The following is a 26,259-nucleotide window of genomic DNA, read 5'->3' as shown; positions in this document are numbered from 1 at the left end:
AACACCAGAGCTGGATTGGCTTTTATAAAAGTGGGGTTATTTGGTTACACGGTTACAATCTTAAGGTCATAAAGTGTCCAAGGTAACACATCAGCAATTGGGTACCTTCACTGGAGTATGGCCAATGGTGTCCGGAAAACCTCTGTTAGCTGGGAAGGCACGTGGCTGGCATCTGCTCCAAAGTTCTGGTTTCAAAATGGCTTTCTCCCAGAACATTCCTCTCTAGTCTGCAGTTCCTCAAAAATGTCACTCCTAGTTGCTCTTGGGGTGTTTGTCTTCTCTTAGCTTCTCCAGAGCAAGGCCATCTTCAAACTCTTTCTCATCTGCAGCTATTCTCTTAACTCCTGTGCGTTCTTCAAAGTGTCCCTCTTGGCTATAGCTCCTCTTCAAAATGTCACTCACAGCTGCAGTGAGTTCCTTCTGTTTGTCAGCTCATTTATATGGCTCCAGTGATTTAATTTAGACCTACCCTGAATGGGTGGGACAACACCTCCCTGGAAATTATCCAATTAGAGTCATCACCCACAGTTGAGTGGGGTTTATTTCCATGCAAACAACCTAATCCAAATGTTCCAACTTAATCCTCACTAGTATGTCTGCTCCACAAGATTGCATCAAAGAATATGTTTTTTTCTGGGGGAAATAATACATTCAAACCGGCACAGCCTGCTATAGGCTTGATGTAGATAATCTTAGCTACAAAGAATCAGAATATAAAATGCTCTTAAAAGCAAGCTTTAAGTAAAATACCTCAAATCTCTTTTGTAACAAGGCAGGGTGTATACAAGCATACATAATTTTATACATGTTTTATTTTCCTAACACCTTAAAATTTTGCCCACTGACTTTTTATTTTAATCAAAGTTGCCAAAGAAAGGAAATGATGGAATAAGGATAACAATTATACCAATGTATAAGTTTTTATTTATCCAAAAAGAAAGGGTCCAAAAGGGCATCTTGAGGACCAGTCACAAGGAGGAGAGGAAAGAAATCACTAAAATGAGCATCATGCCATTCATCATGGCATAAATATGAAGGGAAAACAGTAAAAAATGGGCATTGTCTTACCCTATCTATCACTTTACATCTATTAGTTAAACTTCCCTTTTGTTATTACCTTTCTATTACTGGATAAATAATCCTCCTTTGTCCTTTCATCATTTTGCCAGCCATCCTTCTGAAGGACACCTCATTTAATACAATCATTAACTTGCCTGACTTTTCAGTTAGTTACATTTATCATTATGGGCAAAAGAGATTTGGAGCAAAACATTTATTAGCATGGGTTCCTGAATTTAATAAAAGATATCAGTAAAACTGTATTAATAGAAATACTGGGGAAAGAATGCTAGAATCAGCTAAAAGGAGAGCGAGACATAAGCAGGCAGAACTAGAAACCAAGAGAGTTAAAAATGAGATCTTCCAATGCAAAGCAAGCCAAAGCCCAGGAATTCTTCTCCACCATCTCCCGTTATTCACATCCTGGCTCCACCAAACACTAGCTGGGAAAACATGGGCGAGTTATGTGGTCTCTCTTTGCCTCAGTTTCCTCATCTTAAAATAGGGATAATACTGCTTTCCTAAAAGCTATCAGGATTAAATAAGGTAAAGATATAAAGTATGGAAATAGTTCCTAGAACATAATAAGTATACACTAAATGATAGCTATATTTTGTCATCATGTTTATAAAATTTCATTACTGGGAATGATGTAATGGAAAGATCACAGTTTGAAGCCAGATAGACTTGGGTTTAAATTCTGCCTCTGCCACTTCACCAGCAGTGTGAACTTGGGCAAGTTAACTTCTCTATGCTTTGGTTTTCTTATCTGCAATATCAGAAAAATAGAAACCACCCCTGGGAATTTTGTGAGGATGAAATGTGTTTACATATATCTTCTCTTTCCCCTATAACAATCATGTTCTTACTCCCTGCTTCCTTGAAGACACATTGGGGAACAGAAAGTCTCTTATTCCCACTGTGTGCAGGCCACCACATTGGGCTCAGTCTTCCTGCTCCATTCCTGTGACTGGAGGTAGTAGAACAGACAAGAATATTCAATGACCACCAGTATGCTGACTGCAGCTTCTCTCATCCAACAATTTATCATGCAGGAGCTGTGTGGATGGCACAACTCCCTCAACCACGAGAAAGTCCTCCAAGACAAGTACAACAAGAGAAAGCCATGCTGGAGCATCTTGGATTCGCCCCCACATTCCCACCCTCACTCAAGCTCCCACACCCATCTGAGACCTCTCCGACATGGGTCATTCGTGTTTTTTCTCTTCATCCTTGTCAAACAGTCTCAATTTTAATCAGAGACTATGACCCTTCATTAAGGACAGCAGAGATTTATGGGGATATGTATGCTTTATCACCTTGACAAAGTTAAAACTCACCTTAACTGTACCAGGTTCCTGTAATCCTAAGTAAAAAGACACTGGGTCGGACTAGATATTAGTGATCTCAGAGAGAATGAGACGTTTCTTGGAACATAACTACACATAAACTTTCTCCTACTTCTGTTGTTTTCCATCTTAGATCCTGACTCCTTGACCTGGAATTGCCTTTCCTGCTTTCTGCTTGCCCTTCCTTACTTTGGCACTTACAATTGCCGGTTTCTTCAGGTCCTCATCACCTCAACTGTGGAATCTTTCCCCATTTACCATGTTCAAGGTAGAACAGAAGGATTTCAGAATTTTAAAGACACAGTTCTTACTCTCAAGGTTCCTAAAATATAATTGAGGAACCTTTTACACATACATGGACATTATCTCATAAGACAGTCAACATACTATGCTGATATTATGTCTATCGATGCTAATGGCATCATGCAGCCACCAAGCATGATTGGGGTGTAAAATAGAGATTGCCAAGCTATAGAGAGGTTAGGGAAGGCTCCTGGAGAAGATGAGATCAGAATGATGGCAGGATTTAGGGAGATCAGGAGGATGTAAATTATTTCTATAAGAGAAAGGGAAAAAATGATGCTTTTTGGCATTTATGAATTATTTAATAAATAGAATAAATTAATTGAATGACTGAGACAGGAAAACCAGCTAGGGACTTATAACATAATGACCTGTATTTTAAGTGATGGGACACTAAGTAACACTAAACAAGAGAGGGCAAGGAAAGCAAGGCATGGATTTGAGATGCATCATGAAAGTGGACCAAAGGACATGTGCATCTATTTGCTCTCAGCAAGGGGTATAAATTCATCCCAAATGTTTAAATGGATGCTGGGTCAGGTTTGACATCTGAGGCTTCAGAATTGTGTATTTATACCATCAAGTAAATCCATTAATATAGAGTCAGATACATGCAACTGTAACTGCATATTTATGTATAAATATTTATATATCCACACTTCCATATCTTCAAATAATTTGTAAAACAAGCAGGGAAAATTGAGGGTTGTCTTATTCTATGTATTCACCAAGAGTAAAATTAACAAGTAATAAACTTATTTCCTGTAATGTACTAAGAGCAGGTCACCCGGGTGTATACAGGGAATAATATAATCTTGAGGTACAAATAGGAGTAGTTTGTCCAGATGACAGGAAATGATTGTTCTTCTGAATTTTGTACTCATTAGAGTGTTGTGTTTATTTATGGCCAGTGCAATTTTTTAAAGGAAGATTGGGAAACCAGAGTGTAAGAGGTGGACAGTCAGGGATTTGCAAACCATGTTGAGGAATAGTTGAAGAAATGGAGAAATATACAACACTAGTGTTATTTTTAAAGTACATGAAAGACTGACATTTATTTAGCAAGGAACCTTATTCTATGATGCTCTGGAGAACAAAACTAGTATATGTAGAGTAAATTTTAGCTCATGATAATAGAACTTGCAACTACTCCACACCGTTAAAAATGGCACAAACTCTTTCATGAGGAGTGCTGAGTCTTTTCCAGCAGATAGTGATGCCTGCAAGGACTTTCTGCTTTGCAAAGACTGAACTGGATAAAGGAAGCTTTCCTTTGTTCGCTAAGATTTTGTGAATCTGTCTTGTCACGTGCAGTGGATGTAGATCATCCTGGGTGTGTGTGGAATAAATGAAGGCACATTTCAGTTTCCCCTGTTCTTGGAATTTCTTCAATTATGTTTCGGCTTTCCTCTCTGAAGCATGAGCTTAGTCTTAGTGGTAGTGATTACACAGACATGTAATCTTTTACTGCAGACCATGATTAATTTGGGGCTAAGAAATTTAAACTGAATTCCCTGGACCCCTCAGACTTGGAGACAATCGATCCTCAGCCTTGTTTGTTTGCTTCTGACTTATTATCCTCTGCCTGTCTCAGGGGAAAGGAAAATCTGAAGCAAGAAAGGCAAGGGCTTCCTCAGGCATTTTTGCAAGTGGGATGGGGTCTGGACTCTCCTTTGCTTTCTCCTATCCTCACCACTGCCTTGGAGTGGGTGGAGATGTTGACAGAAGCAGGGTCAGGGCCAAGGGCAGAAAAGACAGTTCTCTTGACATTGCAACAGATCTCAAGGACCTGTTTCCCTCCCTGCCTCATTGCTGGGAGGTCTTTGTTCCTGCAGGCAAGTGCCTCTGTAAATGTCTCCAGCTCCTCAGAAAGCCTTCTCTACTCTCCTGGGCAAAGTTTGTTAAGAAGATTGAGGAAGGCAACTGCAGGGCCCCTAGGCAGACTGGCATAGTCATTAGGAGGATGGACCCTGGATAGGCTTTAATTCAGGCCCTGACACTTACCATGGGCAGGTCCCTTATTTTGCAAGAATTTTTCCTTATCTGTAAAATGTAGATACCTATGCCATAGGGTTGTGAGGATTATTTGAGCTAACGTGTTAAGAAGAGCCACTCTGGCACAGGGAAATAATCAGCGCTAGTTCTAGTTAATATTCATGGCTGTATCTCTCACTCCTCAGTGGTATGGCATGCTGCACTGGTTTAAAGGAGATTTTCTGTCTTTCTCCTAATTCAGAGTATAAAATTAGCTTTCCCCTGACTGCCAGAATGACCCATTATTGAGGGCTGGTGCTGACCCGTATTTTGAAAGTGGGTCAAGTTCTATGATTGTCTGCAGTTTGTAATAAGGAATTTCTCAAGACTGTGTAGTTTGTCTCATTCAATTTGAAGAATTTACTGTCATTGTAACCCAGTGTATCTTGGTTTGTTCTGTAGAACATGTCTTTTGATTATAGTCATTTTGTATTTCCCAATTTTTCCCTTAAAGAAATGGTCACATGTGATATAGCATGTATATAGATTTTATTTAATTTTAATTTTTTGTTAGTATTTAGTGCCCATGGATAAATGACTGTATTTTACGCCTTTGAAAAGTGTCATAAACAAAATTACAACATTATCTTGTAAGAATTAGCAGCAGAGGACCACAGAAAGTTATTCTAGGAGATTGTGGCATAAATCTTCCCACCAAATAGGCTAAAAGAAAAAAAAAAGTGGAGGCCTGGGAGCAGAGACTGGAATGACAAATGAAAATACATGGACTCTACAAGGTGTTTATCATGAACTGTTTCTAGAGAGATTATCTTTTTGTTTTTTCAGGTGTTGACATCTTTCTTTTCTATCATTTTTTTTTCTTTTTCTGTTCAGTTTAAAATTTTTCCCACTGTTTCTTTTCCACATCATTTCCTCAGCAGGTGTCCAGGAGCAAAGATGCATATAAAGTATTACAATTTGGGATTACTCCATTCCAAAGGGGATAGTATTGTTATGGTTTGTGCTATTTCCTCATTTCTTTGCAACTTTGTAAGTCTTTAAGAATTGTGCTATCAGTTGGGCCTTTGGTTAATCAGCAAATCAAGTAGAAAAAAATAAATCTGTACAAATGTTTGTATTTTGTAACCTGTATATATACTTTGGGGGTGGGCAGTATTTCATTGCTATCCAAGTGCTATGATATAAGAGATATAATATGCTTTTGTCCTTTTTTTCTCTTTTTTACTATTGTTATATTTCTCTCTTACTCATCTCTGAATCATTCAGCCTGTGCTACCATGTCTCTTAATTTTAATGGGTATTCAATAAATGGGAAATGATTTAAGTATTATTATCTTCTATATCCAATGAATAGAAATTTATTTTATTTAGATATGGAAAAGTTTATCGATGAAAAGATGCTCACTGTCAGAGCTCTACATTTCCATTTGTTACAGTTTGTTTTAAAAAGTATTTTATTCAGGAATTGCAAAATAGTACTTTTTCTGAAGGTTCTTATAGTCACTGTTGCAGAGATAAAATATTCTATTTGAAAAATAAGGAAATTTCTCATTTGAAAATACTCATAGGTGCTATGCAATATAAAATCAATCATTTATATGTAGTTTTTCAGTCATTAGTTATCTAAATTAATGTATATATTAAAATTCTCTAAACATGGAAACGTAATGGTCATCCTTTGGCCAGATGGACATTCTTCATCATCCTGTAAGGTTGGATTGTAATTGTACAATCACAATTAACCCCCTCTCTGTGGTTATTTAAGTTTCATACTGAAGGGTTAGTCTTTGGATAACAATGTGATAAGGGCCAATAATTTGCAAATCAATGAATTGTACTTCTGTGTACCTTTTTCCATTCCCCCCAAAAACTGTTTTGAACTAATCTTCATCCATGACGACAGAAAGGAGGAAATGAACAGCCCACTTCCACTAATAAGATGAATTAACTGCTTCTAAGACTGTATGAGAACTGTGTATAATTGGTATGGACAGTGTTCATATGAAAAGAGATGTTAAAGAATTCTAGAAAATGATTTGATAGCTAAAGAAGTTGAACATTCCACCAGAGGTGGTTTTGATTATGTACTCACTTAAATTTCCTTAAAAAAACTGCCAAGGAAAAATTCAGGACAATTGCCTTACATTCACAATAAATTAAAAATAGTAGAGTTGGAATAACTGAAGCTTGGAAGTACCAGAAAAATTGCAGAAACTTATTTTGAATGACCGCATCTGTGATCATATACCAGTAAACAGCCCTGCATGTTGCAACTTTTACTTCTCTTTATTATACAACTTACAGCATAGTAACTGTTTCCTTTCTTATCAGTGTCTTCTCATAGGAACTTCATTCATTCAGTTAGTTTGACAAATATTAATAAATAAAAATACTATATATTAGATAGGACTTGCTGTATTTCATGTCTGCATCTCTAGCATCTAGCACAATACCTAGCACCCAATAGACATTCAAAACGACTCACTGCTGGATTGATTTATGAATACCCAAATTAACTGAAGCTAAATTCTTGAATTTACTAGTTTTATACTGTAGACAGCAGCTGGAGTCCAGACTTGGTTGAGATATATACAGATATAGGATAGGGGAAAATGAAATAACTCCCAGAAATAAAACTTGAGCAAAACTGGACTCGGCTATGTATGAGCAAAGTGGCCTGTAGAGTAATCACTTTTGGTGACCTCAACAGTTGACATACTTGTATTTTGTGGCCTAAATGAATAGAGATTATATTACATCATCTATCTATTTTGCTCTTTTCAACCTGGCTGTGCACATAAACTCTTCTTCCCACTCAATTTTGCCTCATTTCCACCTTAGTGTTGAGTGTCATTTCAGACTTAGAGGTGTCAGGCTAAGTCATTGATTTGTCCACAGAATATCCCAACCCTTGGCCCTTGTCCACTTCTCAGTTAGAATTCTAATCCTTAACAAAGACAAATAACCATCACCTGCCAAGGCCCAAAGTAAGATAGTTTAGAAAAATAACGTCTTAGTTCCATGTGCTGCGTAGCTCTTGGAAACCAGATGAAAGACTGAGAGTATGATGAGAATCTGTTTGCAGTTCTCTGGAATTCAAGTTTGGGTGGGTCTGCCAGAAGAGAATGCTCCCCAGGCTTGTGTGGTGACTGTAGACAGGGTCCAGGGAAAGGGCTTTGCACCGTTTTTGTTGGCCCAACATGCAGACATTCCTCAGCTCCTGCCAGTCTCGTGCCAGTCTTCTCATATCCTAAGTTTTTCAGGCAATTTAGTGGCAACTTCATTGCCACCTTATTCTACACAGAGAGAGAGACGTGCATAAACAATCCACATTAGCTATGATTTTCTGGTAAGGTAGTATATTTCACCAAATTGTTCAGAAGGAAAAAACCCAAATTACAAAAGCAATGCATTATCTATCTAAAAAATTAGTAAATTAGAGATAAACATTTAGAAGGAGAAAATCAAAACCCTCCTTAGTTCTACCATCTAGACTTAACCAATGAAAATATTAATTTTAATTTAAAATATTTAAAATATTTAATATTAATATTAATTAGCACACCCAGTCTTTTTTCTATGCACAAAATTACATGTTTGTTTTGTTTCAAAACTGGGATCACACAGTCCATGCATGGGTAACTTCCTTTTTTTAAAGTTAACAACAAATCACAAACATTTTCTCTGTGTTACTAAATGCTCTTTTAACATGATTTAATACCCTTGCTTATCCATTACATGAAATTACCATAGTTTATCTGTTGTTGGATACTAAGTTGTTCTGCAATTTCCCGATTACTTTCTTTTACATAAATCCTCCACCCACACCTTTGCTGGTGGCAATGTGAATAGTGCAAGCCTCCAGCAGGGCCTTAGAGCAGCTTGTCTTCAAACTGAGGTTGAGAGTCAGAGGAAGGAGAAGTGGTGCTGCTGGGTGTTTGGGTATTGCGTTGGTGTTCTGAAGAGAAGCGCGGGCCCTGGGTTCCTTCAGCATAGGGCTTGGCGTCTGTTTATGGCTAGTGATTGCCCTTTGCAGAGAAGAGAGGAGAATATAACCCAGACAGTTTTGATCGGCACATCTCAAAACCAGGGCCAGCTGCCCCGTGCAATTACACAGAACTTCTTTATTCCCGACTGGGGAGCAGTGCCTTGGCTGTGCCCCATGAGCCCACCTACTCATTAATAGGGAATGTACCATTTATTGTTCGTGAGCAAGAGAAACATTTATTTGTTCAACCTTGAAGAAGAAAAAATCCAGCAAACTAGATTCTAAGTTCCATGAGGGCAGACACAGGGTCTGTTTTGTTCACTATTGTTTCCTCAGCACCTAGAACATTGCTTCGCCCATAGCAGGTAATCAGTCAATAACTGATGAGTAAAGAAAATACATAAAATGAAAGTATCTCAGTTCATCTGCCAGTCAGGTCTTGGACCTACTGTCTCCTAAAATGAACTGGGCCTATAAAGATTTATTTCTTCAATCCAGTTGGTGGTGGCCGGCAGGGGGTGGGACAGTGATACAAGAACCTGTACCTAACCCAGGTACTAATGTGTGGGGACTGCTGTTTTTTCTGTATTGGAAACACAGGCAGCCTTACTTAGCTACAGGATTTTTAGGCTTGCAGTTTATATGATTTCCCCAGGAAATGAACTTCAAGGGAATGAACCATTTCCCAAGGGATCTGCATGCACAAGATCTTGTCCTTTTTGTGGTAACAAACCACCCTGGAACTCTTCACTGGTGGGTACTGTTGTATTAAAACTTTTAGAAACGTTTTATCCCTCAAAATACTAGACTTGCAATGGTTGGTCAGATGTTTCTCTGATCATTAGTTGCCCTGCTGCTAGGAATAGCCTCAAAGAATGAACATTACACATGATTTGATTCATACCAACAGCTCTGAGTGCATGCTGTGTATCAGCTATGTACTAGGTAGGAGGAATAAAAGGAAAAATGAGAGATGCACATAGATGTACAGATAAAGGCTTAATGTGGTAAGTGATATAATGGGTATTGACAGAGTGCTGTGGGAGCCCAGAGGAGGGAACAACTTGCTTATTTGTCCTGGTAAAGTTGGGGGGAAGTTTCATGGAGGTGAACCCATTTTTACATGGAGTTTGAAGGATGGATAGGAGTTTTTCAGAAAGAGAAAGGAAGAATGAGTTCAAAACAAAGGGAGTCACATAAGCCAAAGTTCAGAAAAAGCACAGTGCATCTGGGACAGGTTAGGCTTCACAGTGAAGCATAGGGCATTTGTGGAGGAGATGAGACTATAGAAGTAGATTCCAGGTCCATCATCAAGGAATCCGCTAAGGAGTTTTTACCGTATTGCATAGATAATGAAGGTTTTGGTAAGGTGCGTTTATCCTTCAACCATTAGTATTGGGTCAAATTAAGAAATTTATTTCTGATAATGGTCCTTTAAGAAGAGCAGGAGGATTTGATTTTCTTTTTATTGGGATTTATCTTGGTGGCATAATGGTCCAAGCCTTCCTTAATTTTTCAGCTTCAACTTTTGTTCAGTTATTTCTTGTTTGTTTTCATAGTCCAAGATATTTTCAAAGCTCCCTCATTCGTCTCTTTGGAAGTCAAAGCTGGGCTCAGTGATTTGACCAGTTATAATCTGTTGCTGGGACCATTTATGGAACTGATTCCATAAATATGATCTCTTCAACAGCATGGGTGGTCAGGCAATGGAGTTCGGAGTCCAAACTAGTATACATGTGTTGTTATGCCATAGTGTTAGTGAGGGGTGAGGGTGGGGGGTACTCATTTCCTCAAAGATCTCAGAAATTTCCATTGCCTACTTTTTGGGATATTTTAGCCAAGTTAAGGGTAGGGTGAGGGATGCAGAAAAGGGAATATGAAAAGGAAAACATTTGTGTCATTGTAGTAACCAAGTAGAAAATTCTAGAGAGTAACTTTCTAGATCAAAGTTAGGTACCATGCATAAATTAATATCAGATGCTCTACAATTCATCTTTAAACTCTTGTTAGCTTATGTATACATCAATTTACTTACTTAAATACACTTTAGTTTTTTTCATTGAAATATACAAATGTGTTTTAGCTTTGAACTTACTGTTCCCAGGAGTCAGAGAAACTCAGTTACTGGGATGAGTGTTTGTACTCCTTTGGGTAATTATAGTTATACACATTTGATTTACCATAGAAGTTATCATTTTAGTAGTTCTGATGTCAATTTGCATTCAAAGGATTTACATGTATGCATCAGTGTTGCAGCTATTGTTCATTTCTTTTTGTCAGTAATGACATCACTTTGGGAAAGTGGAATGAATACTGTATAGCATAGCTGGTTAAGTTAAAAAGAACTCTGGGATGGAAAAAAATGTCTGTATCACTTGATTTCCCTGTTTTGTTTGTTTTCCAGGTGACAATGGCCAACATTGGAATAAATGGAAATCGTTCTCTGGAGACCTGTGAAACAATACTTTTTGCTCTCCGAATGGCAACATGGAATCAAATCTTAGATCCCTGGGTGTATATTCTTCTACGGAAGGCTGTCCTTAAGCAGCTCTACAAGATTGCTAGACGCTGTTGTGGCGTGCATGTCATCAGCTTACATGTTTGGGAGCTTAGCTCCATCAAAAATTCCTTAAAGGTTGCTGCTATTTCTGAGTCACCACTTGCCGAGAAAATAAGTCAGCAAGCACCTAGTTCAATAGGACAGTAAGTCAGTGTAGGTATAGAGCAAAATTAAGAAAAGTTTCAGCAGTATTTGAGTTAATTTTATACATGAATGTATAACCTAACTGGAAAATTCAGATCTCAGCATGTAGTTTGAGGGGTACTTTTGTGAGATTTGGCTGTTGAAATTTGTTAAGTTAACTGGATAATTTCATGTTTTCACTTGCTTTCCATTCACTTGGTGTAAACACAATGAAATAATGCTGTGGGAGTCAAATTGAAAGCAATTTTGAGCCTATCTGTGTGACCCATGTTTTTGGAGTGAGTGAATCTGTTGAGGCCTAAAGCATGCACTTGTCCTATTTGCCAGAGAACATCTTAATGCTACCTGTATGTTGAAATGGCTACTTTGGGGTTACTACTTTGCAGCTGTTCCTTAAGTCCAGATGTAATGAAATGGACCCTCTCCCTCTTTTTTTTCTGGGCTGTTTTACCACTCACTATGTAGTTTCAGTCAATAAACATATGGTTACATCACATGGAATTCACTGTGAGGCATATTATAATAGCAACCAAATATAGCTGGTCTGGAGGTTAAGTTGCCAGATCTAGGGATTTATTTAGAGTGAGCCCTTCCTATTTGACAAATATGAGCACTTGCACTTATTACTACAAAGGTAAATTGTTCGAAGGTGGTTTTTTTTTTTTTTTTTTTTTTGGTAAATCATGGATTTGCACAGCTTGCAGATAATCCCTTTTCTCTCTGAAAAATTATGGTGCACTGATGCACATTAAATAACTTTCAGAGAAATGAAGACTTTCTCAGCAGATGTACAGGAGACTTGCATTATAGAAGTTTCTAACAAATTCTCCCATCTATAATGGATAATGCAAATAAATAGAACCTAAACCCCTGTGTTGGGTGCAAGCAAAATTGGCAAAAGGCACTTTAACTTGAGCCGTCATTTCTGTGTCAGAGAACTGAAGAAACACAATATGTATATACTATCGAAGGACTATCTGCACTAGTGTGTTCTTGCTGTTTGCACACACATGCACACACACACAGAGGGACATCAGAATCTTCTCTTGCTAGCAGGTTCGTTAGATAAGCAAGATGGCATCTTATATAGCTTGTTACTACCAGAGTTAAGGGGAGGATTGGCAATTAGCCAGACATTTGGGGCTCATCATTATATTCGTTAATCAAGGCACCAAAGGATAATAATCTTGCTCCAAATTTCCCAATAATAATGCAGACTTTCCTCTTCCTTGTTTGTATAATTCAGCCCAAGGAATTTTAGTAGTCATTCAAAACATTCCGGGTCTGTCAGATCATAGGTTAGGTAGTTGTGATTTATAATTGGAACATGCATTTCTTTAAAAGAGTTCTTTGCTTTCATTAATTTGGGTCTATTTTAAAACCATCCTGCCAATGATGTTGATTTCAGATTCTCCAGAAAATCTGTGCAGTTCAATTAGACTTACATGATTATATTCTTAAATTTCTGCTCTTGACTGATAATTTACATTGGTAGTCTTTGTTGAGTTTTGTGAATTTTGGTAAATTCTCATAAATAAATTAAAAGAAAAGCAGATAGCTGCTTTGAAGATTTAAAGACAACTATTTTGCCAGTGGATTTAAAGAGGGGAAATACACATATACACAAGAGCACATGATATTCTTAATTTAAAACTAGCAAATGATTAATCACACCAATTTAGTTTGTTCTCATAGAGTGCATGGTAGATGCTTGAAAAATACTTGCCAAATTGAATTGCAGTCAAAAATTTCCTTGTGCAAAATAAACATGAAATTGCAAGTTTTGTGCGTTTTTAATTTAAACTGACAGTTTAATTTAAATATAAATTTAAATATAAATTTAAACTGCTACCTATTGGTTAGTTTGGTGTATGTATACACACACATACACATACACACAGCTCCAGTATATTTGCTTTAAAAAAGCCACTGCAATTTGTGATTGCTTACACATTACATAAATGTTCTCATGTATTTCAAGAGCACTTAAAGTCCAGAAGAACTTTGAGCTAGATCAGAGGAGATGTTTATTTCCCACAGCTATTAAGGTTGTTAGTAATCCTTTGAATTGAGGTACAAAGAACCAAAGCCCCATCCTTCCTCTTTGCACTGAGTAGGGTCCTGTAGTGAAGACTTCCGTGCCTTGCAACTGGGGGGAGGCATAGAGAAGATACTCATTCAGAGGCTCCAGGTCTCTTCTCCTTGAGGTTTCTAACCTGGCGGCGGAATTGTAGCTCTTTGCCATCACCCTGGCCATGCTTAATTGTATTGAGAAAATATTTGGATATGACTTTATGTGACTGCATGAGTATGCAAGGTTTCGGAGGATGACGGGGAGGCACTCTAGATTTTGTCTTTCAAGTTGTAGTCCCTCAAGATTTTGGGGAGTGACAGGGAAGGGTTATCTATGTTTCTGAATATAGGTTTAGGACAACCAAATTGGTCTTATGGTGATGTTAAACTCAAGAAGTAGACATAAAAAAGTGAAAAAAAAAATAGTGAAAGAATATGCATTTAAATTGTTTTAGGCTTGTCTTCTAAGGAAAGTAAAATAAAAGAAAGTGACCACAACAATGTGCATACCTGACTTTAGAATTTTATTTCTGTTGCAGTGTAGGTTGACAATTTATTGTGTAATGAAAAATAGATCCAATAACATTCATATAAATGTTCAAAGTAGAAGGATTTTTGTTTGGCTTTCTGAAAATAGTACAAATAGTTTTCAACAAGTTTACCAATTTGAAGTGTTTAATCTTTATTTGAAAATTCGTAATTAGACCATCAGAGGAACTCAGTTTCCTTTCTTATTAGGTAAAGTAGTATCCAAACAATTTCAGATAATATTTGCTCATGATTTTTCTGGAGAAATGATTTAAAACACCAAGCTTTTGTTTTCAGTGTTTGTGAGTTCAAAAAAAAACACCACCAAAAAACCGTGGGTTTTTATGATTGTGATTACAAGGACAGATAGTTGCTGACTCATAATTAGTTATGGGGGCATCCAAACAATTCAGAACTTTCACTGATGGGTTTAGCTAGGTGATAGAAGTATGCTTTAAAAAAATATTTTCCCTAGAGGCAGAAAGTTGCTTCTCATTGTCTGTATAGCTAAAATGGAAAAATAACCTAAAAATTAACATGTACATACACACATAACTCTGTGTTGTGTAACAAATGAACTTGTTTGCTCACTTACAAACTTAAAAGGTCCAACCTGTTTTACTTTTGTGCCTAATCTGAATTTAGAACTCAAATAATTGAGCACTTAGTAAACATAGAGAGTGAACTTTTTGTGAAACCTGTTGCTAACTTCATCTGTTTCACCATCATTGCTCCAAATTAATAAACTGCCCAAATTAGAATATAAAGAATACAAATGTACACTTTCTTACTTCTTCATCTGGGTGTCAGAATATTTTATTAACTACTAAATAAAGTTGGACTTCAACTTGTTACTGACATATTTTATTGTAGATGAAATGTGTTTCTCTTTGTAATGAGAATAAATGTATTTGTGCTCTGTATACTTGTTGGATTGTGTAAGAGATTCAATAGTGATATGTATATTTTGTTGCTTTCATCAGTATGCAACCCATGTAATTTTAGTGCTTTGATAAGTTGAAAACTTCAAACATGATTTTGTAATAAACTTGGACTAGTGTTTATCAGGAGTGGTCATTTTTAAGAAGGTCATATGAAACTTGTGACTCATGAATCTAAACTACCATTTTTATCTGCTCTTAGATGGATGGAATCTCAATTTGCTTTCCATTATTACCTTTTGATACCCCCTTGCTGCTTTGTCATCTGCTCCTTTTCCTGTGCATCACCTTACTAAGCAAGTTATAATTCAGATGGGATCCAGATCATTGCTAAAATGTGTCATCCTAGGCGTCAGAAGAAACCATTTATATCCATGATAACAAATAACCCCAAACCTCGATGATTTCAACACACAAAGCTTTATATCTCATCTATATGGTTTCTGCTCATTGTAATCATTTAGATAACTGGTGCACCAAAACAGTCACCATCTTAGCATGTTGCTGGGCCCATACAAGAGAGAATAAAAAGAGAATGGCAAATCATGCACTTGTTAGAGTTTCTACCTGGGGTTAATATTTTTTACTTTTGCTCACACTTCTTTGGCCAAAGCAAGTGATATGGCCTTACTAACTTCAAGGAGGACAGGGAAGTACAACCCTATGATACTCTCAGGAGGAGAACTGAAAGTAATTGACGGCTAGTACTAATGCTTCCACATTTGGCAAAATATCTTTTACTCTTGCTTTCCTAATAGTATTCAAGCAGGAACAATGATCCCCCCTGCCCCTTAGGAAAATCATGGGATGAAAACATTTAGTACTTATTCTTTATAAGTACTGAGAAATATGCTCTTATAATCTATAAATATAAGGCAGAAAGAATGCCACATTTATACTTGTAATTGATAAAAATTTGAGATGATTTAAAAAAATCACTATAGAATAAAAAGGAAAAAGCTTGGTTTTTAAAAATGCAGAAAGTGACACTTCTGTGCAGTGCCCAGTGTTGCCTAATTGCAGCATCTTCTGAAGTTGTTGATTTTCTGGTACATAAGGATTTGATTGAAATAATATTTTTGTCTTTGCACTGTTTCCTTATGAAATTAAGAGGAAGTAGTTTGAATGTTTTTACTCTATAAAAAATCTCATATTTGGTAGTGTATATTTTTATTTCAGAATTTAGTTGACAACATAGATGGCTTATGAAAGAAAAATAAAAATGCTATTTTAATGTTTATCCTTTTTCATGATATAATAGAGGCAGAATTATCGGAATCGTAAAGGAACTATATTTTAGATTTGAAACGCACTTTCACTTTCCATTTATAAAAACAAAGTCCCCTTTTTAGAGTATCATATTGAATTTTATTTGAATTATATTAAATGCTGAATTGGCAAAACCACCAACTTCACAAAGATGCATTCTAGTGTTGTTATAGTGGTAACTTTTTTTTCCCTGTTAAATGGGCAAAGTGTACACTCACCCTTTCTTTACCTACTTTGTATTTTAGTGATCTTTTTCATTTTTCCAAACTGATAGGCAAAAATATATCATTTTAAAATCATGCTTTGTTATGTTAATTTGAATTTCCCATTGCTAATAAACTTGAGCATCTTGTCATATGATTATTGGTCATTTGTTCTCCTCTGTGAATTTCCTATTCCTGACCTTTGCCCATTTTTAACAGGTTGGTTTTTCTCTTATTGATTTGTGGAGGGCTATGTATATCAGGGATATACATGGGGTAACCTTTATTTTTCACTTATATTACAAATGCTTTTCTCCTAGTCTGTCATTTGCTTCTGTGTTTTCGGTATCTTTCACCATACATGAGTTTTAAATTTTTGTTTAGGTAGACCTAATCTCTTATGGATTCTTTATTTTGTTTCTTATTTAGACTTTCTCTAAATAAAGATTATAAATATATCCTCACATATCATCTTCTACAGTTAGAGTTTGTGTTTTTAATCTTTAGATTTTGTAGTTTTTATGGAATTTATTTTGGTGTTTCATGTGAGGTAGAGAACTTTTTTTTTAAATCCCAAATGCATAACCAACAGAACTAACACCATGATAGTAATTTTAGAAAACACAGTTATATTTTGAAAATCTTATTTGTATTAATTTCCATTAGGTTTTTTGAAGTATTGAACAAAGCTCCCCTGGCCTCTATTGTTCCCATAGATTAGGAACACTAGTCTAGATCATAAAATAATCAAAATAATACTACCTTTGGTATTAAACGATTACATTATTAGCCTAGCAGCAATAAGGTATGGTCTTTGAGTTGATTTTTTAGCAGAGAACATAATTTTATATAATGCCCTTTTCCTTTTTTGCCAGATATTGCCTTTGACCAACAGCATACAGTTTCCAGATGATTAAGTGGGCTAATTAAGAGTAAAGTTAGTAACTTTTTTTGTATTTTTGCCATTTGAAAAGGTGGTGTAGTTGCTCTGTAATTAAATTGCAGATTTAAAACTGTTGTTAGCTTTGTAAATCAAAATATAGGTGTTTTGTCCTGATATATCATCATTCTATCTGCAGTTGGAGCTGGAATTCCATTGATCTTCTAGCTACCATTCATTTTCTTCACAATTTACAAAAGGAGAATGTGAAAATCAGTGAATGCTGTTACTAATCCTGTCTAGAGATGAATCTCATTTCACCAAATTTAAATTATGTTTTTCCGCTAAAATGATGGTGCACATTGAAGACATATCACTCTGAAATTGGAAGCCCTCGTCACTTAAGTCTCCACAGTGGCTTACTCAGCTGAACTCTAGGTTACTGCTCTTAACTTTGTTCACCCATTGAGGGATGTGGCTTTTTTAAATATTGGAAGATGGCCATTCTAACTACTGTTGAATGTCTCTGTTTTGGGACAGTATAACAAGGAAATAAAAAAGAATATATATGAAAAAAAAGAGAGTAAAGTTAGTGATGTTGAGATGAAGCTACACTAACTGGTCCACAAAAGGATTAAAATCATGACCTCCAATTTATTGGCACTATTGTCACTCCAGTGATTTCTCAAATGTTAGCATGCATCAGGTTAATTTAGAGGGATTGTCCAAACAAATTTTTGGGCCTCACTCCTGAGACTGACTCAGTAGGTCTCAGTTGGTGTCAGAGAATTTACATTTCTAACAAGTTTCCAGGCAATGGAGTTACTGTGGCTGTAAGGAATATTCTTTGAGAATCACTGGTCTAATCAGTTAGGCTAACCTACCACAGATGGCAGTGATGTGAAACTTAGTCAAAAAGCACCACAAAGCATTTTGACAATGCAAAATTATATCACTATTTTAGTAATGACTATTTTATTCCTTTCTTAAATACATTTTTGCCCAACCACAAATAAATTGAACCTGAAAAAATAAGAGCTATGCAGAAAAGAGCTAGAAGAACGTGGGATGATACAGATCAAGATGGCAAAAATCACACACAAAAACATAAAGCAGACAAAAATAGTGAGGCTAAAGTTTATGTGGATAGCTGGTCTCAAATCTTTTATTTGCTTTAAAAGGAATTTTGTCATCATGTAGACTGACAAAATTCCCATAGTAGTTGTGCCGGTTTGAGTGTATTGTGTCCCCCAAATGCCATTATCTTTGTAGTCTTGTGTGGGGCAGAAGTTTTGGTGTTGGTTGGATTTGCTTGGAATGTGCCCCACCCAGCTGTGGGAGATGATTTTGATGAGGTATTCCCATGGAGGTGTGGCCCCACCCATTTAGGGTGGGCCTTGATCAGTGGAGCTATATAAATGAGGTGACTCAAAGAGAGAAAAGGGAGTGCAGCTGGGAGTGATGTTTTGAAGAGGAGCAAGCTTGCTAGAGAGGAACGTCCTGGGAGAAAGCCGTTTTGAGGCCGGAGCTTTGGAGCAGACGCCAGCTGCCTTCCTAGCTAACAGAGGTTTTCCGGAGGCCATTGGCTATCCTCCGGTGAGGGTACCCGATTGCTGATGTGTTACCTTGGATGCTTTGTGGCCTTAAGACTGTAATTGTGTAGTGAAATAAACCCCCGTTTTATAAAAGCCTATCCGTCTCTGGTGTTTTGCATTCTGCAGCTTTGGCAAACTAGGACAGTAGTCTTCGGTAATATTGCTTACATTTTATAAATCTAACCAAAAGGTTTTTTTTCTAAAAGAAAAGTTCAAAGCTATTTGATTTAATTTTACTTTTTTCTCCTTACACTTCCAATATTTATAATCTTCTTTGATCTTTGTATTTTCCACTCTCCTTTGATTCAGTGGGTCCTAAAATAATTGTCTACTCTAGTAAGATAAATCTATAGTTAGTTGTTTGCTTTCCATGGGGTGCTAAAACTTTTTAGTTTCCAAATAAAATATAATACTAATACTTTTCATCTGGGACAAGTAAACTATTGTAGTGGATCTTATTCAAAACTATTAGAACGACAGTTGAAAATAAGTAGATCAAAACCAAATAAAATATTTGACAGCAAAATCCCATTCTAAAAGCTATAAAAATATAAGGTCTTTTATATACAAATCCAAACAAATGGTATTTTTAAGGTAGGTGGAGGAGGAAGCTATTGAAGCAATAGTCCGAGCTGTGCTTTTTCAAGATACTCTTCTATCCAGGAAAGTTCCCCTCTCTTTCAAGAAGACTATATCATTGGTTGCTGTGAAACTTACCAAGGATATCAAATATAAACACAGTCATGAATGTTTTAGTAGTGACTTCTTTAAATGTATCATGCTGAAATCTCAGTGCCAAATATACTAATCTGTGAAACTTGGACTATTAGAAGAGTTGAAAAGAGCAACAGGATATAGTTTTCTGAAGATTGGGACATATACCATCATTTTATGATTTTGGTTTTACAAGATTAGTGATTTTGTCACAGTGATACTCAGAAGCAAATGTAAAACAGAGAGCTCAAAAATGTCTTGAGAATTAGCAAAGCTAAAATTAGAGGTGATGCATAACTATTTACTTTCCAAATCATGATTAGACAGATACCAAAAGTGTCCTTAGTGATGCCTTAAGAAATAATGGCATTTCCCATGACGCAGAATTCTCTAGAAGAGCTAGCCCTGGCTCCTGCACATCTTACTCTCTTTCTGACATGTGGCACACACTTCCCATCCTTATTTCTCACAGTAAACAAAAACTTGTCTCTTTCTGCCTAATCACCTAGCCCTGAAGTTGGGTTCTAGGATCCTTTTTGTGCTGATTTCTCACATCTTGTTTCTGAACCCTTTAAATTATTCATTTGTTCATTGAATTGATTTAACAAATATTTATTTAACAAATAGACTCCATCCTATTCACTAAAGATACAGTGTAGAAAAAAACAGAAGATATCTCAGGCCTTGAAGAATTTGTTGTCTAATGTGAATCAAAGCTATTGAATCAAAATTAAACAGGCATGATAATTACAACTATGATAAGTGCTATGAAAGAAATGGGATGCCTTGAAGTGAAAGGAGGGAAGGGGTGTCATATAATCTAGCCTGGGAAATTAGATTAGATTTCTTGGGTGAACTGATATTCAGACTGAACCCTGAAGGATAAGTAAAAATTAACCAAGGGAAAGTGATGACGGGGAATAGTTTTCGAAGACAAACCACATGTCCCAGGGCCCTGAAGTGAGAAAGAGTTTGGATTTGTGTGTTGGCTGTGGTTTTGCACTATAACGTGGATGTGGAATCAACTGGCTTTGCTTCCTATGGTCCCTAAGCATGTTGTTAACCTTCCACGCCTATGAAAACAGGTTTTCAGTCCTCTGCTGATTGAAACCCATTAAGGCTTAAGTCCAAGTAAAATACAAGCACATTTTGGAGCAGCTTGCCTTTATATATCTAGAGAAACCTATCATAGATTGTGATTCAATTCAGAATTGAGATAGCTTTCCATTCTGACTGAAAGAAGCAGTAGCAGTCACTCAACCTATGAGCTGACATTGCTGTTATTCATTTGTACATGTGTTTAGGAACTTTCCAGATAACCCTAACTTTTTAGGGTTAATGTAGGATAAAAAATGATTTGACCGTCTGTAGCCTTAGAAAAAAAATCTTTGCAGATTTTAGGAATGGGAGATGTATCATCACATTACAAAATTACCTTTGGAAATCATTCAGCTCTCACAAGCGTTACCAGTAATTCTTTATAAAATTATAACCACCCTCTGAGAGTCAGCAATTCAATTGTGATGCTGAGTAAATTTTTCAAGGAGGTAAGAGTGTCAAAATTTTAAAATATTGATTCCATTTGAGAAACAGCCTGTGGTTAGACCTCCACTTGCCGAATGACACATTTCTTTATAGATACAAGTCATCCTCTGCTCTGAAGACTAAGAGATGGTAGATGACTGTTGAGTCCCAACATGCAAGCTTCTTAATTTTGTTCTTCATTGCAATTGTCACTGCAGTTCAAGTATCATGTTTTACCTGATCTATAGCTGCCTAGTTGGCTTCATTTCCAGCACTTTGTTCCTTGAAGGGTCACAATTTTGTACCTTCACATTGAATTTGGGAATTTCTTCCTAAAAAGTTCAATTTTACCTACATACCTTCAGATTATGTTGATTCTTCATGGCCTATAGAATCAGGTCCAAACTACATAGCATGGTGAAAAAAGCCCTTCATAATCTTGTCTGTAGTGGATCCTTTATGGAGAGTCTTAGCGGTCTATAACCATTCTCCCTTCTCTGAGATTTGTGAGTCTCCTTCCATCATTATTTGGTATGTTTACCAATAAGTATGATTGTACTCTGAGACTAGCTGAATTGGGCCATGGGTGGGTTTCTTTATCAAGCAATGACAATGACATTCTCTTAGCTGAGATTTCAGATTTGTAAGCTTATCAATGATCTCATTTTAATCTTATCATGGTATTATTTTGTCATTATATTACTATTGTCATTTTATACAGACAGAAAACTATGGCTTAGAGAACTCATATGTTTTAAAGTTCAGAGAAAGGATTAACTCACCAGCATCTTAACATACAGGCTACACTGCCGCCATGTCAAATTTTTAGAGTGGTGGTATAATTGAAGAGCCATATGAACTCCCTGACTCATAGGACTGTACTTTTGACCCATTATTAAGAAGGTCACATGGATAATGTCATTTAAAAATGACTGAAGGATTCTATGTTTATATATACATATATATCCTAAGTAGTATCATTAATTATTCCAGAAATATGCCTTACCTCTTTAATCAGCAATGTAATTACATTTAATTAATGCATAATTAGAATGAATACTTCTTTAAAAAGAAATATTTAATTCTTATTGATAATTCACTTTAAGAAATTTGAGGGCAATAAAGTTACCTGACATTATTGATGTCCATATACTTCTGCACCAGCTGCCCTTTGGCAGCTGGTGAAGGAAATATATATGTGTCTAGGGAAGGAGTGGGAAATACATTTTTTGAGTATATGCTATCCTAGTCATTGTACTTGAAGCACATTTCTTAATACTCACAAAAACTTCATGAGCAGGTATTATTATCACCATTTTACAATGCAACTGAAGTAAAGAAAAAGTGCCTTGTAGGTTCCTAAAAGGATTTGTGCATTCATCAGCCATAATCTTGTTATTAAATATGAATGTTGTAGAGTATTGTGTTTACAAAAAGAAGTGTTAGGAGAACTGCACTGATAAAGAGCTGGCAGGCAAGAAAAGAGAGAATCTAAGATAGCCAAGTTTCCTTAGTGAGATTGAGTTTAATTCATGCAGTTGGAATGTCAAATGACTTTTCTCTGTAAATTACCAAATTGTGGCATACAAATTTGATGCAAAAAGTTTGCAAATATACAGTTTTTCAAATGGCACCACTTTCTTTCACTAGACTAAAGAAAATTATCTAGAAAAAAATCACAAAGATTTGATTAAGACAGCAGATTGTTGGCAGGTGACAGAAGTAATACAGACTCACAGGAATCACCCAACCCAAGATATTTGGAAACTTTCCTAAGTGCTGGGAAGTGCTATGGTACAGTATTTATGTTTTTTCTTTGACATATGATCTTGTATTCATATATTAGCTTCTCTTAAACTCTAATGCATGAGAGATGGTTAATGCTCTTTAAATAAATGTTTCCTTGGTCAAATACATTTGAAAAAGTCATTCTAGGTCTTTTTCAGGGTGTGTTACAATGTACAATAGCACAAAACCTATTTAATTTTGATTAATGGTTTAAAAAATGTATTAGCTGGGACAAAAACTTTTTGCCTGGCATACTTACTGGAATCCCTTTGAACACTATTTTGGGAAGCACAATTCTTGATAAGAAGCAGGACATAGTTTCTTGCAATTCTTAACAATAATTTGTGATCTTTTCCTGAGTACTACTACTCTATATAATAATTTTAAAAGGAATGTTCTAGAGCAGTAAGTCATAAAATAGCATAAATCCCAAGAGAGATCAATGCTTCTATGCATTCTTGATCTCTGAGAAAGTAATTTACTAACTTTTAAACACTGATGTTCATCAAATAGGAAGAAAACCAAGAAGGTTCAAATAAAGTTACTTAGGGAACTGGATGAAGTAATATTTACCAATAAAGTAGAAAATAGAGAAAATAAAATGGAGAAAGTAATTGAGGTATATATTTCTGCCAGGCTATCCAGTCTGATTATATGCCTATTTGTTTTCCTTTTATCTTGTGTGATTTCCTTTAGGATAAGAGACCCTGGGAATACTGCAGATTAAATTTTACAGATTGTCAGATATTTGTGAAAAAAATCTAGGTCATCATTGAAAAGTGATGGCTTCCAAATTGGTCACTCTTCACCTTCTTATGATAATTGACTGTGAGAAAGCATGAGCCTGCTATTAAAAAAAAAATACCAGCCAAAATAAAATCTCCACCTTGAGTGTGACATCATTGTTATGGTTACTTATTATCATTAATATTAGTTATTTGGAAAAGTAGAATGGCTGGCGTTTCACTTTTCTAAAGCTGCTGGAATGCAATATACCAGAAATGGGTTGACTTTTACAATGGGGATTTATTACTTTACAAATTTACAGTTCTAAGTCTGTGAAATGTCCCAATTAAGGCTTCAACAGGATGATACCATCTCTAAAGACAGGCTGTGGGCATCCAGGAATTAAAGTCACATGGCCAGTGTCTGCTGGTCTTTTGCTCCTGGGTTTCATTTCTTTCAGCTTCTGGTTCCAGTGGCCTCCTCTCTGAGCTTCTGTAGATCCTCTCTCAGCTTCTCTGGGGCTTTTCTCTCTAAGCTTTCTTGGCTTTTTCTGTCCTTAATCCTCTCACAAAGGACTCTAGTAAAAGGATTAAGACCCACCGTGAATAGGGTGGGTCACATCTCAAATTGACATAACCAAACCAAAAGGGCACACAACAGGTCTGTACCCTCGGGAATGAATTAAAATATCATGGCCTTTTCTGGGGTACATAACAGCTTCAAACTAGCACAGCTGGGTTCTTACTGCTTATACAGTTTGTGGTTTTCAAAGGAACAACATTCGGCCCTGTTTTCCAGAAATGGCTGCTGCTCTTTCCAGAAAGAATCCTATTGACTCTTCTGCTAGGAGGTTGAAGTAGAAAGAGAAAGAAAAAATGAATATAATGGAATTGTCACATCAGTAGGGAAAACCACAGGACTGAAAGTTTCCAATCAAAAGTGGGTCAATTTTCTAATGACGCTTCAAGATGAAGAAAACTTCTCTACCAATAGGAATTGTCAGTGAGATGTCAAGATAGATTTCCTTATAATTTAATGACAACAACATTTCTCTTGCAGCTGTGGTTCAGGCAACAGCAACTTCACTGCTTACTTTATATTGCTTTTGCTTAACGTAAGAGTCACACAGAAGTTCTGAGGGAAGAGGGATTTTGTTGTTTCACCACGTAACATTTTTTTTTAATTGTGATTGTTCACATACCATACAATTATCCAAAGATCCAAAGTGTACAATTGCCCCCGGTACCATCATACAGCTGTGCATCCATCACCACAATTAATTTTTGTTCATTTTTAGAACATTTTCATTACTCCAGAAAAGAAATAAAGACAAAAAAAAAAAAAAAAAAGGGAAACTCAAATCCTCCCATACCCTTAACCACCCCCCTCCATTGTTGACTCATAGTATTGGTATAGTACATTTGTTACTGTTTATGAAAGAACATTGAAATATTACTAACTGTAGTATATAGTTTACAATAGGTATATATTTTTTCCTATACGCCCCTCTATTATTAACTTCTAGTTATAGTATCATACATTTGTTCTGTTTATGGAAGAGATTTCCAATATTTGTACAGTTAATCTCAGACATTGCCCACCACAAGTTTCATTGTTTTATACATTCCCATCTTTTAACCTCCAACTTTCCTTCTGGTGACATACATGACTCTGAGCTTCCCCTTGCCACCACATTCACGCACCATTCTGTTAGTTATTCTCACAATGTGCTACTGTCACCTCTGTTCATTTCCAAACATTTAAGTTCAACCTAGTTGAACATTCTGCTCATACTAAGCAACCGCTCCCCATTCTTTAGCCTCATTCTATATCTTGGTAACTTATATTTCATGTCTGTGAGTTTACATATTATAAATAGTGACTATCAGTGAGACCCTGCAATATTTGTCCTTATGTGTCTGGCTTATTTCACTCAGTATATTGCCCTCAAGTTTTCATCATCAACACATTTTTTTTAAAGATGGTTTTGTTCACACCCTATACATTCCATCCTAAGTAAACAAACAATGGTTCCCCATATAGCCACATATTTATATGTTCACCACACTACTCTCACCACTATCTATATAAGGACATCTACATTGCTTCCCAAAGCAGGAGGAAGAGTCAAAGAAGGTAGAGAGGCAAAAGAAAAAGACAAAAGAAAGAGTAAAAACAAACAAACAAACAAACAAAAACTTGACAGCTAGGAAGCAGCAAAAGGAAAGATAACCTTAGGTCAAAGTAGAATGAAGAGTCAGACAACACAACAAATACCAAGAGTCTCTCACCCCTCCTCTAGGCCCCCCTCTTATCTGCATTTTTGCCTTTGTTACATTAAAGGAAGCATAATACAATGATTCTGTCAATTGTAGTCTCTAGTTTACATTGATTGTATCTTTTCCCCAAATGCTTCCTATTTTCAACACCCTGCAAGGTTGACATTCATTTGTTCCCCCTCATGAAAAAACATATTTGTACATTTTATCACAATTGTTGAACACTCTAGGTTTCAGTGAGTTATATAGTCCCGGTCTTTTCTTCTGGTGTCCCACATGCTCCTAACCCTCCTCTTTCAACCATATTCATAGTTATCTTTGTTCAGTGTACTTACATTGTG

The 26,259-nt window shown here is 36.3% G+C and overlaps 1 protein-coding gene across 4 annotated transcripts in view; it reads left to right on the top strand.

Annotated features, from left to right (window-relative positions):
* PTGFR (prostaglandin F receptor) overlaps nucleotides 1-26,259 on the top strand; it is a 147,814-nt gene that overhangs the window by 34,318 nt on the left and 87,237 nt on the right. For 3 of the 4 annotated variants that reach the window (XM_037826833.1, XM_037826835.1, XM_037826834.1), the window contains exon 3: nucleotides 11,099-12,028. The exons of the other annotated variant lie outside the window; for it this stretch is intronic. In XM_037826833.1, coding sequence (XP_037682761.1) covers nucleotides 11,099-11,401 — 303 coding nt within the window. In that variant the 3' untranslated portion in view covers nucleotides 11,402-12,028. Of the gene's footprint in view, nucleotides 1-11,098; nucleotides 12,029-26,259 lie in introns of those variants that run through there. 4 annotated transcript variants of the gene reach the window in all.

The sequence above is a fragment of the Choloepus didactylus genome, chromosome 2, assembly GCF_015220235.1.
Source record: "Choloepus didactylus isolate mChoDid1 chromosome 2, mChoDid1.pri, whole genome shotgun sequence".
Classification (NCBI taxonomy): Eukaryota; Metazoa; Chordata; class Mammalia; order Pilosa; family Megalonychidae; genus Choloepus; species Choloepus didactylus.
The sequence above is the reverse complement of the archived record's forward strand: the minus strand, read 5'-3'. Positions and strand labels throughout refer to the sequence as shown.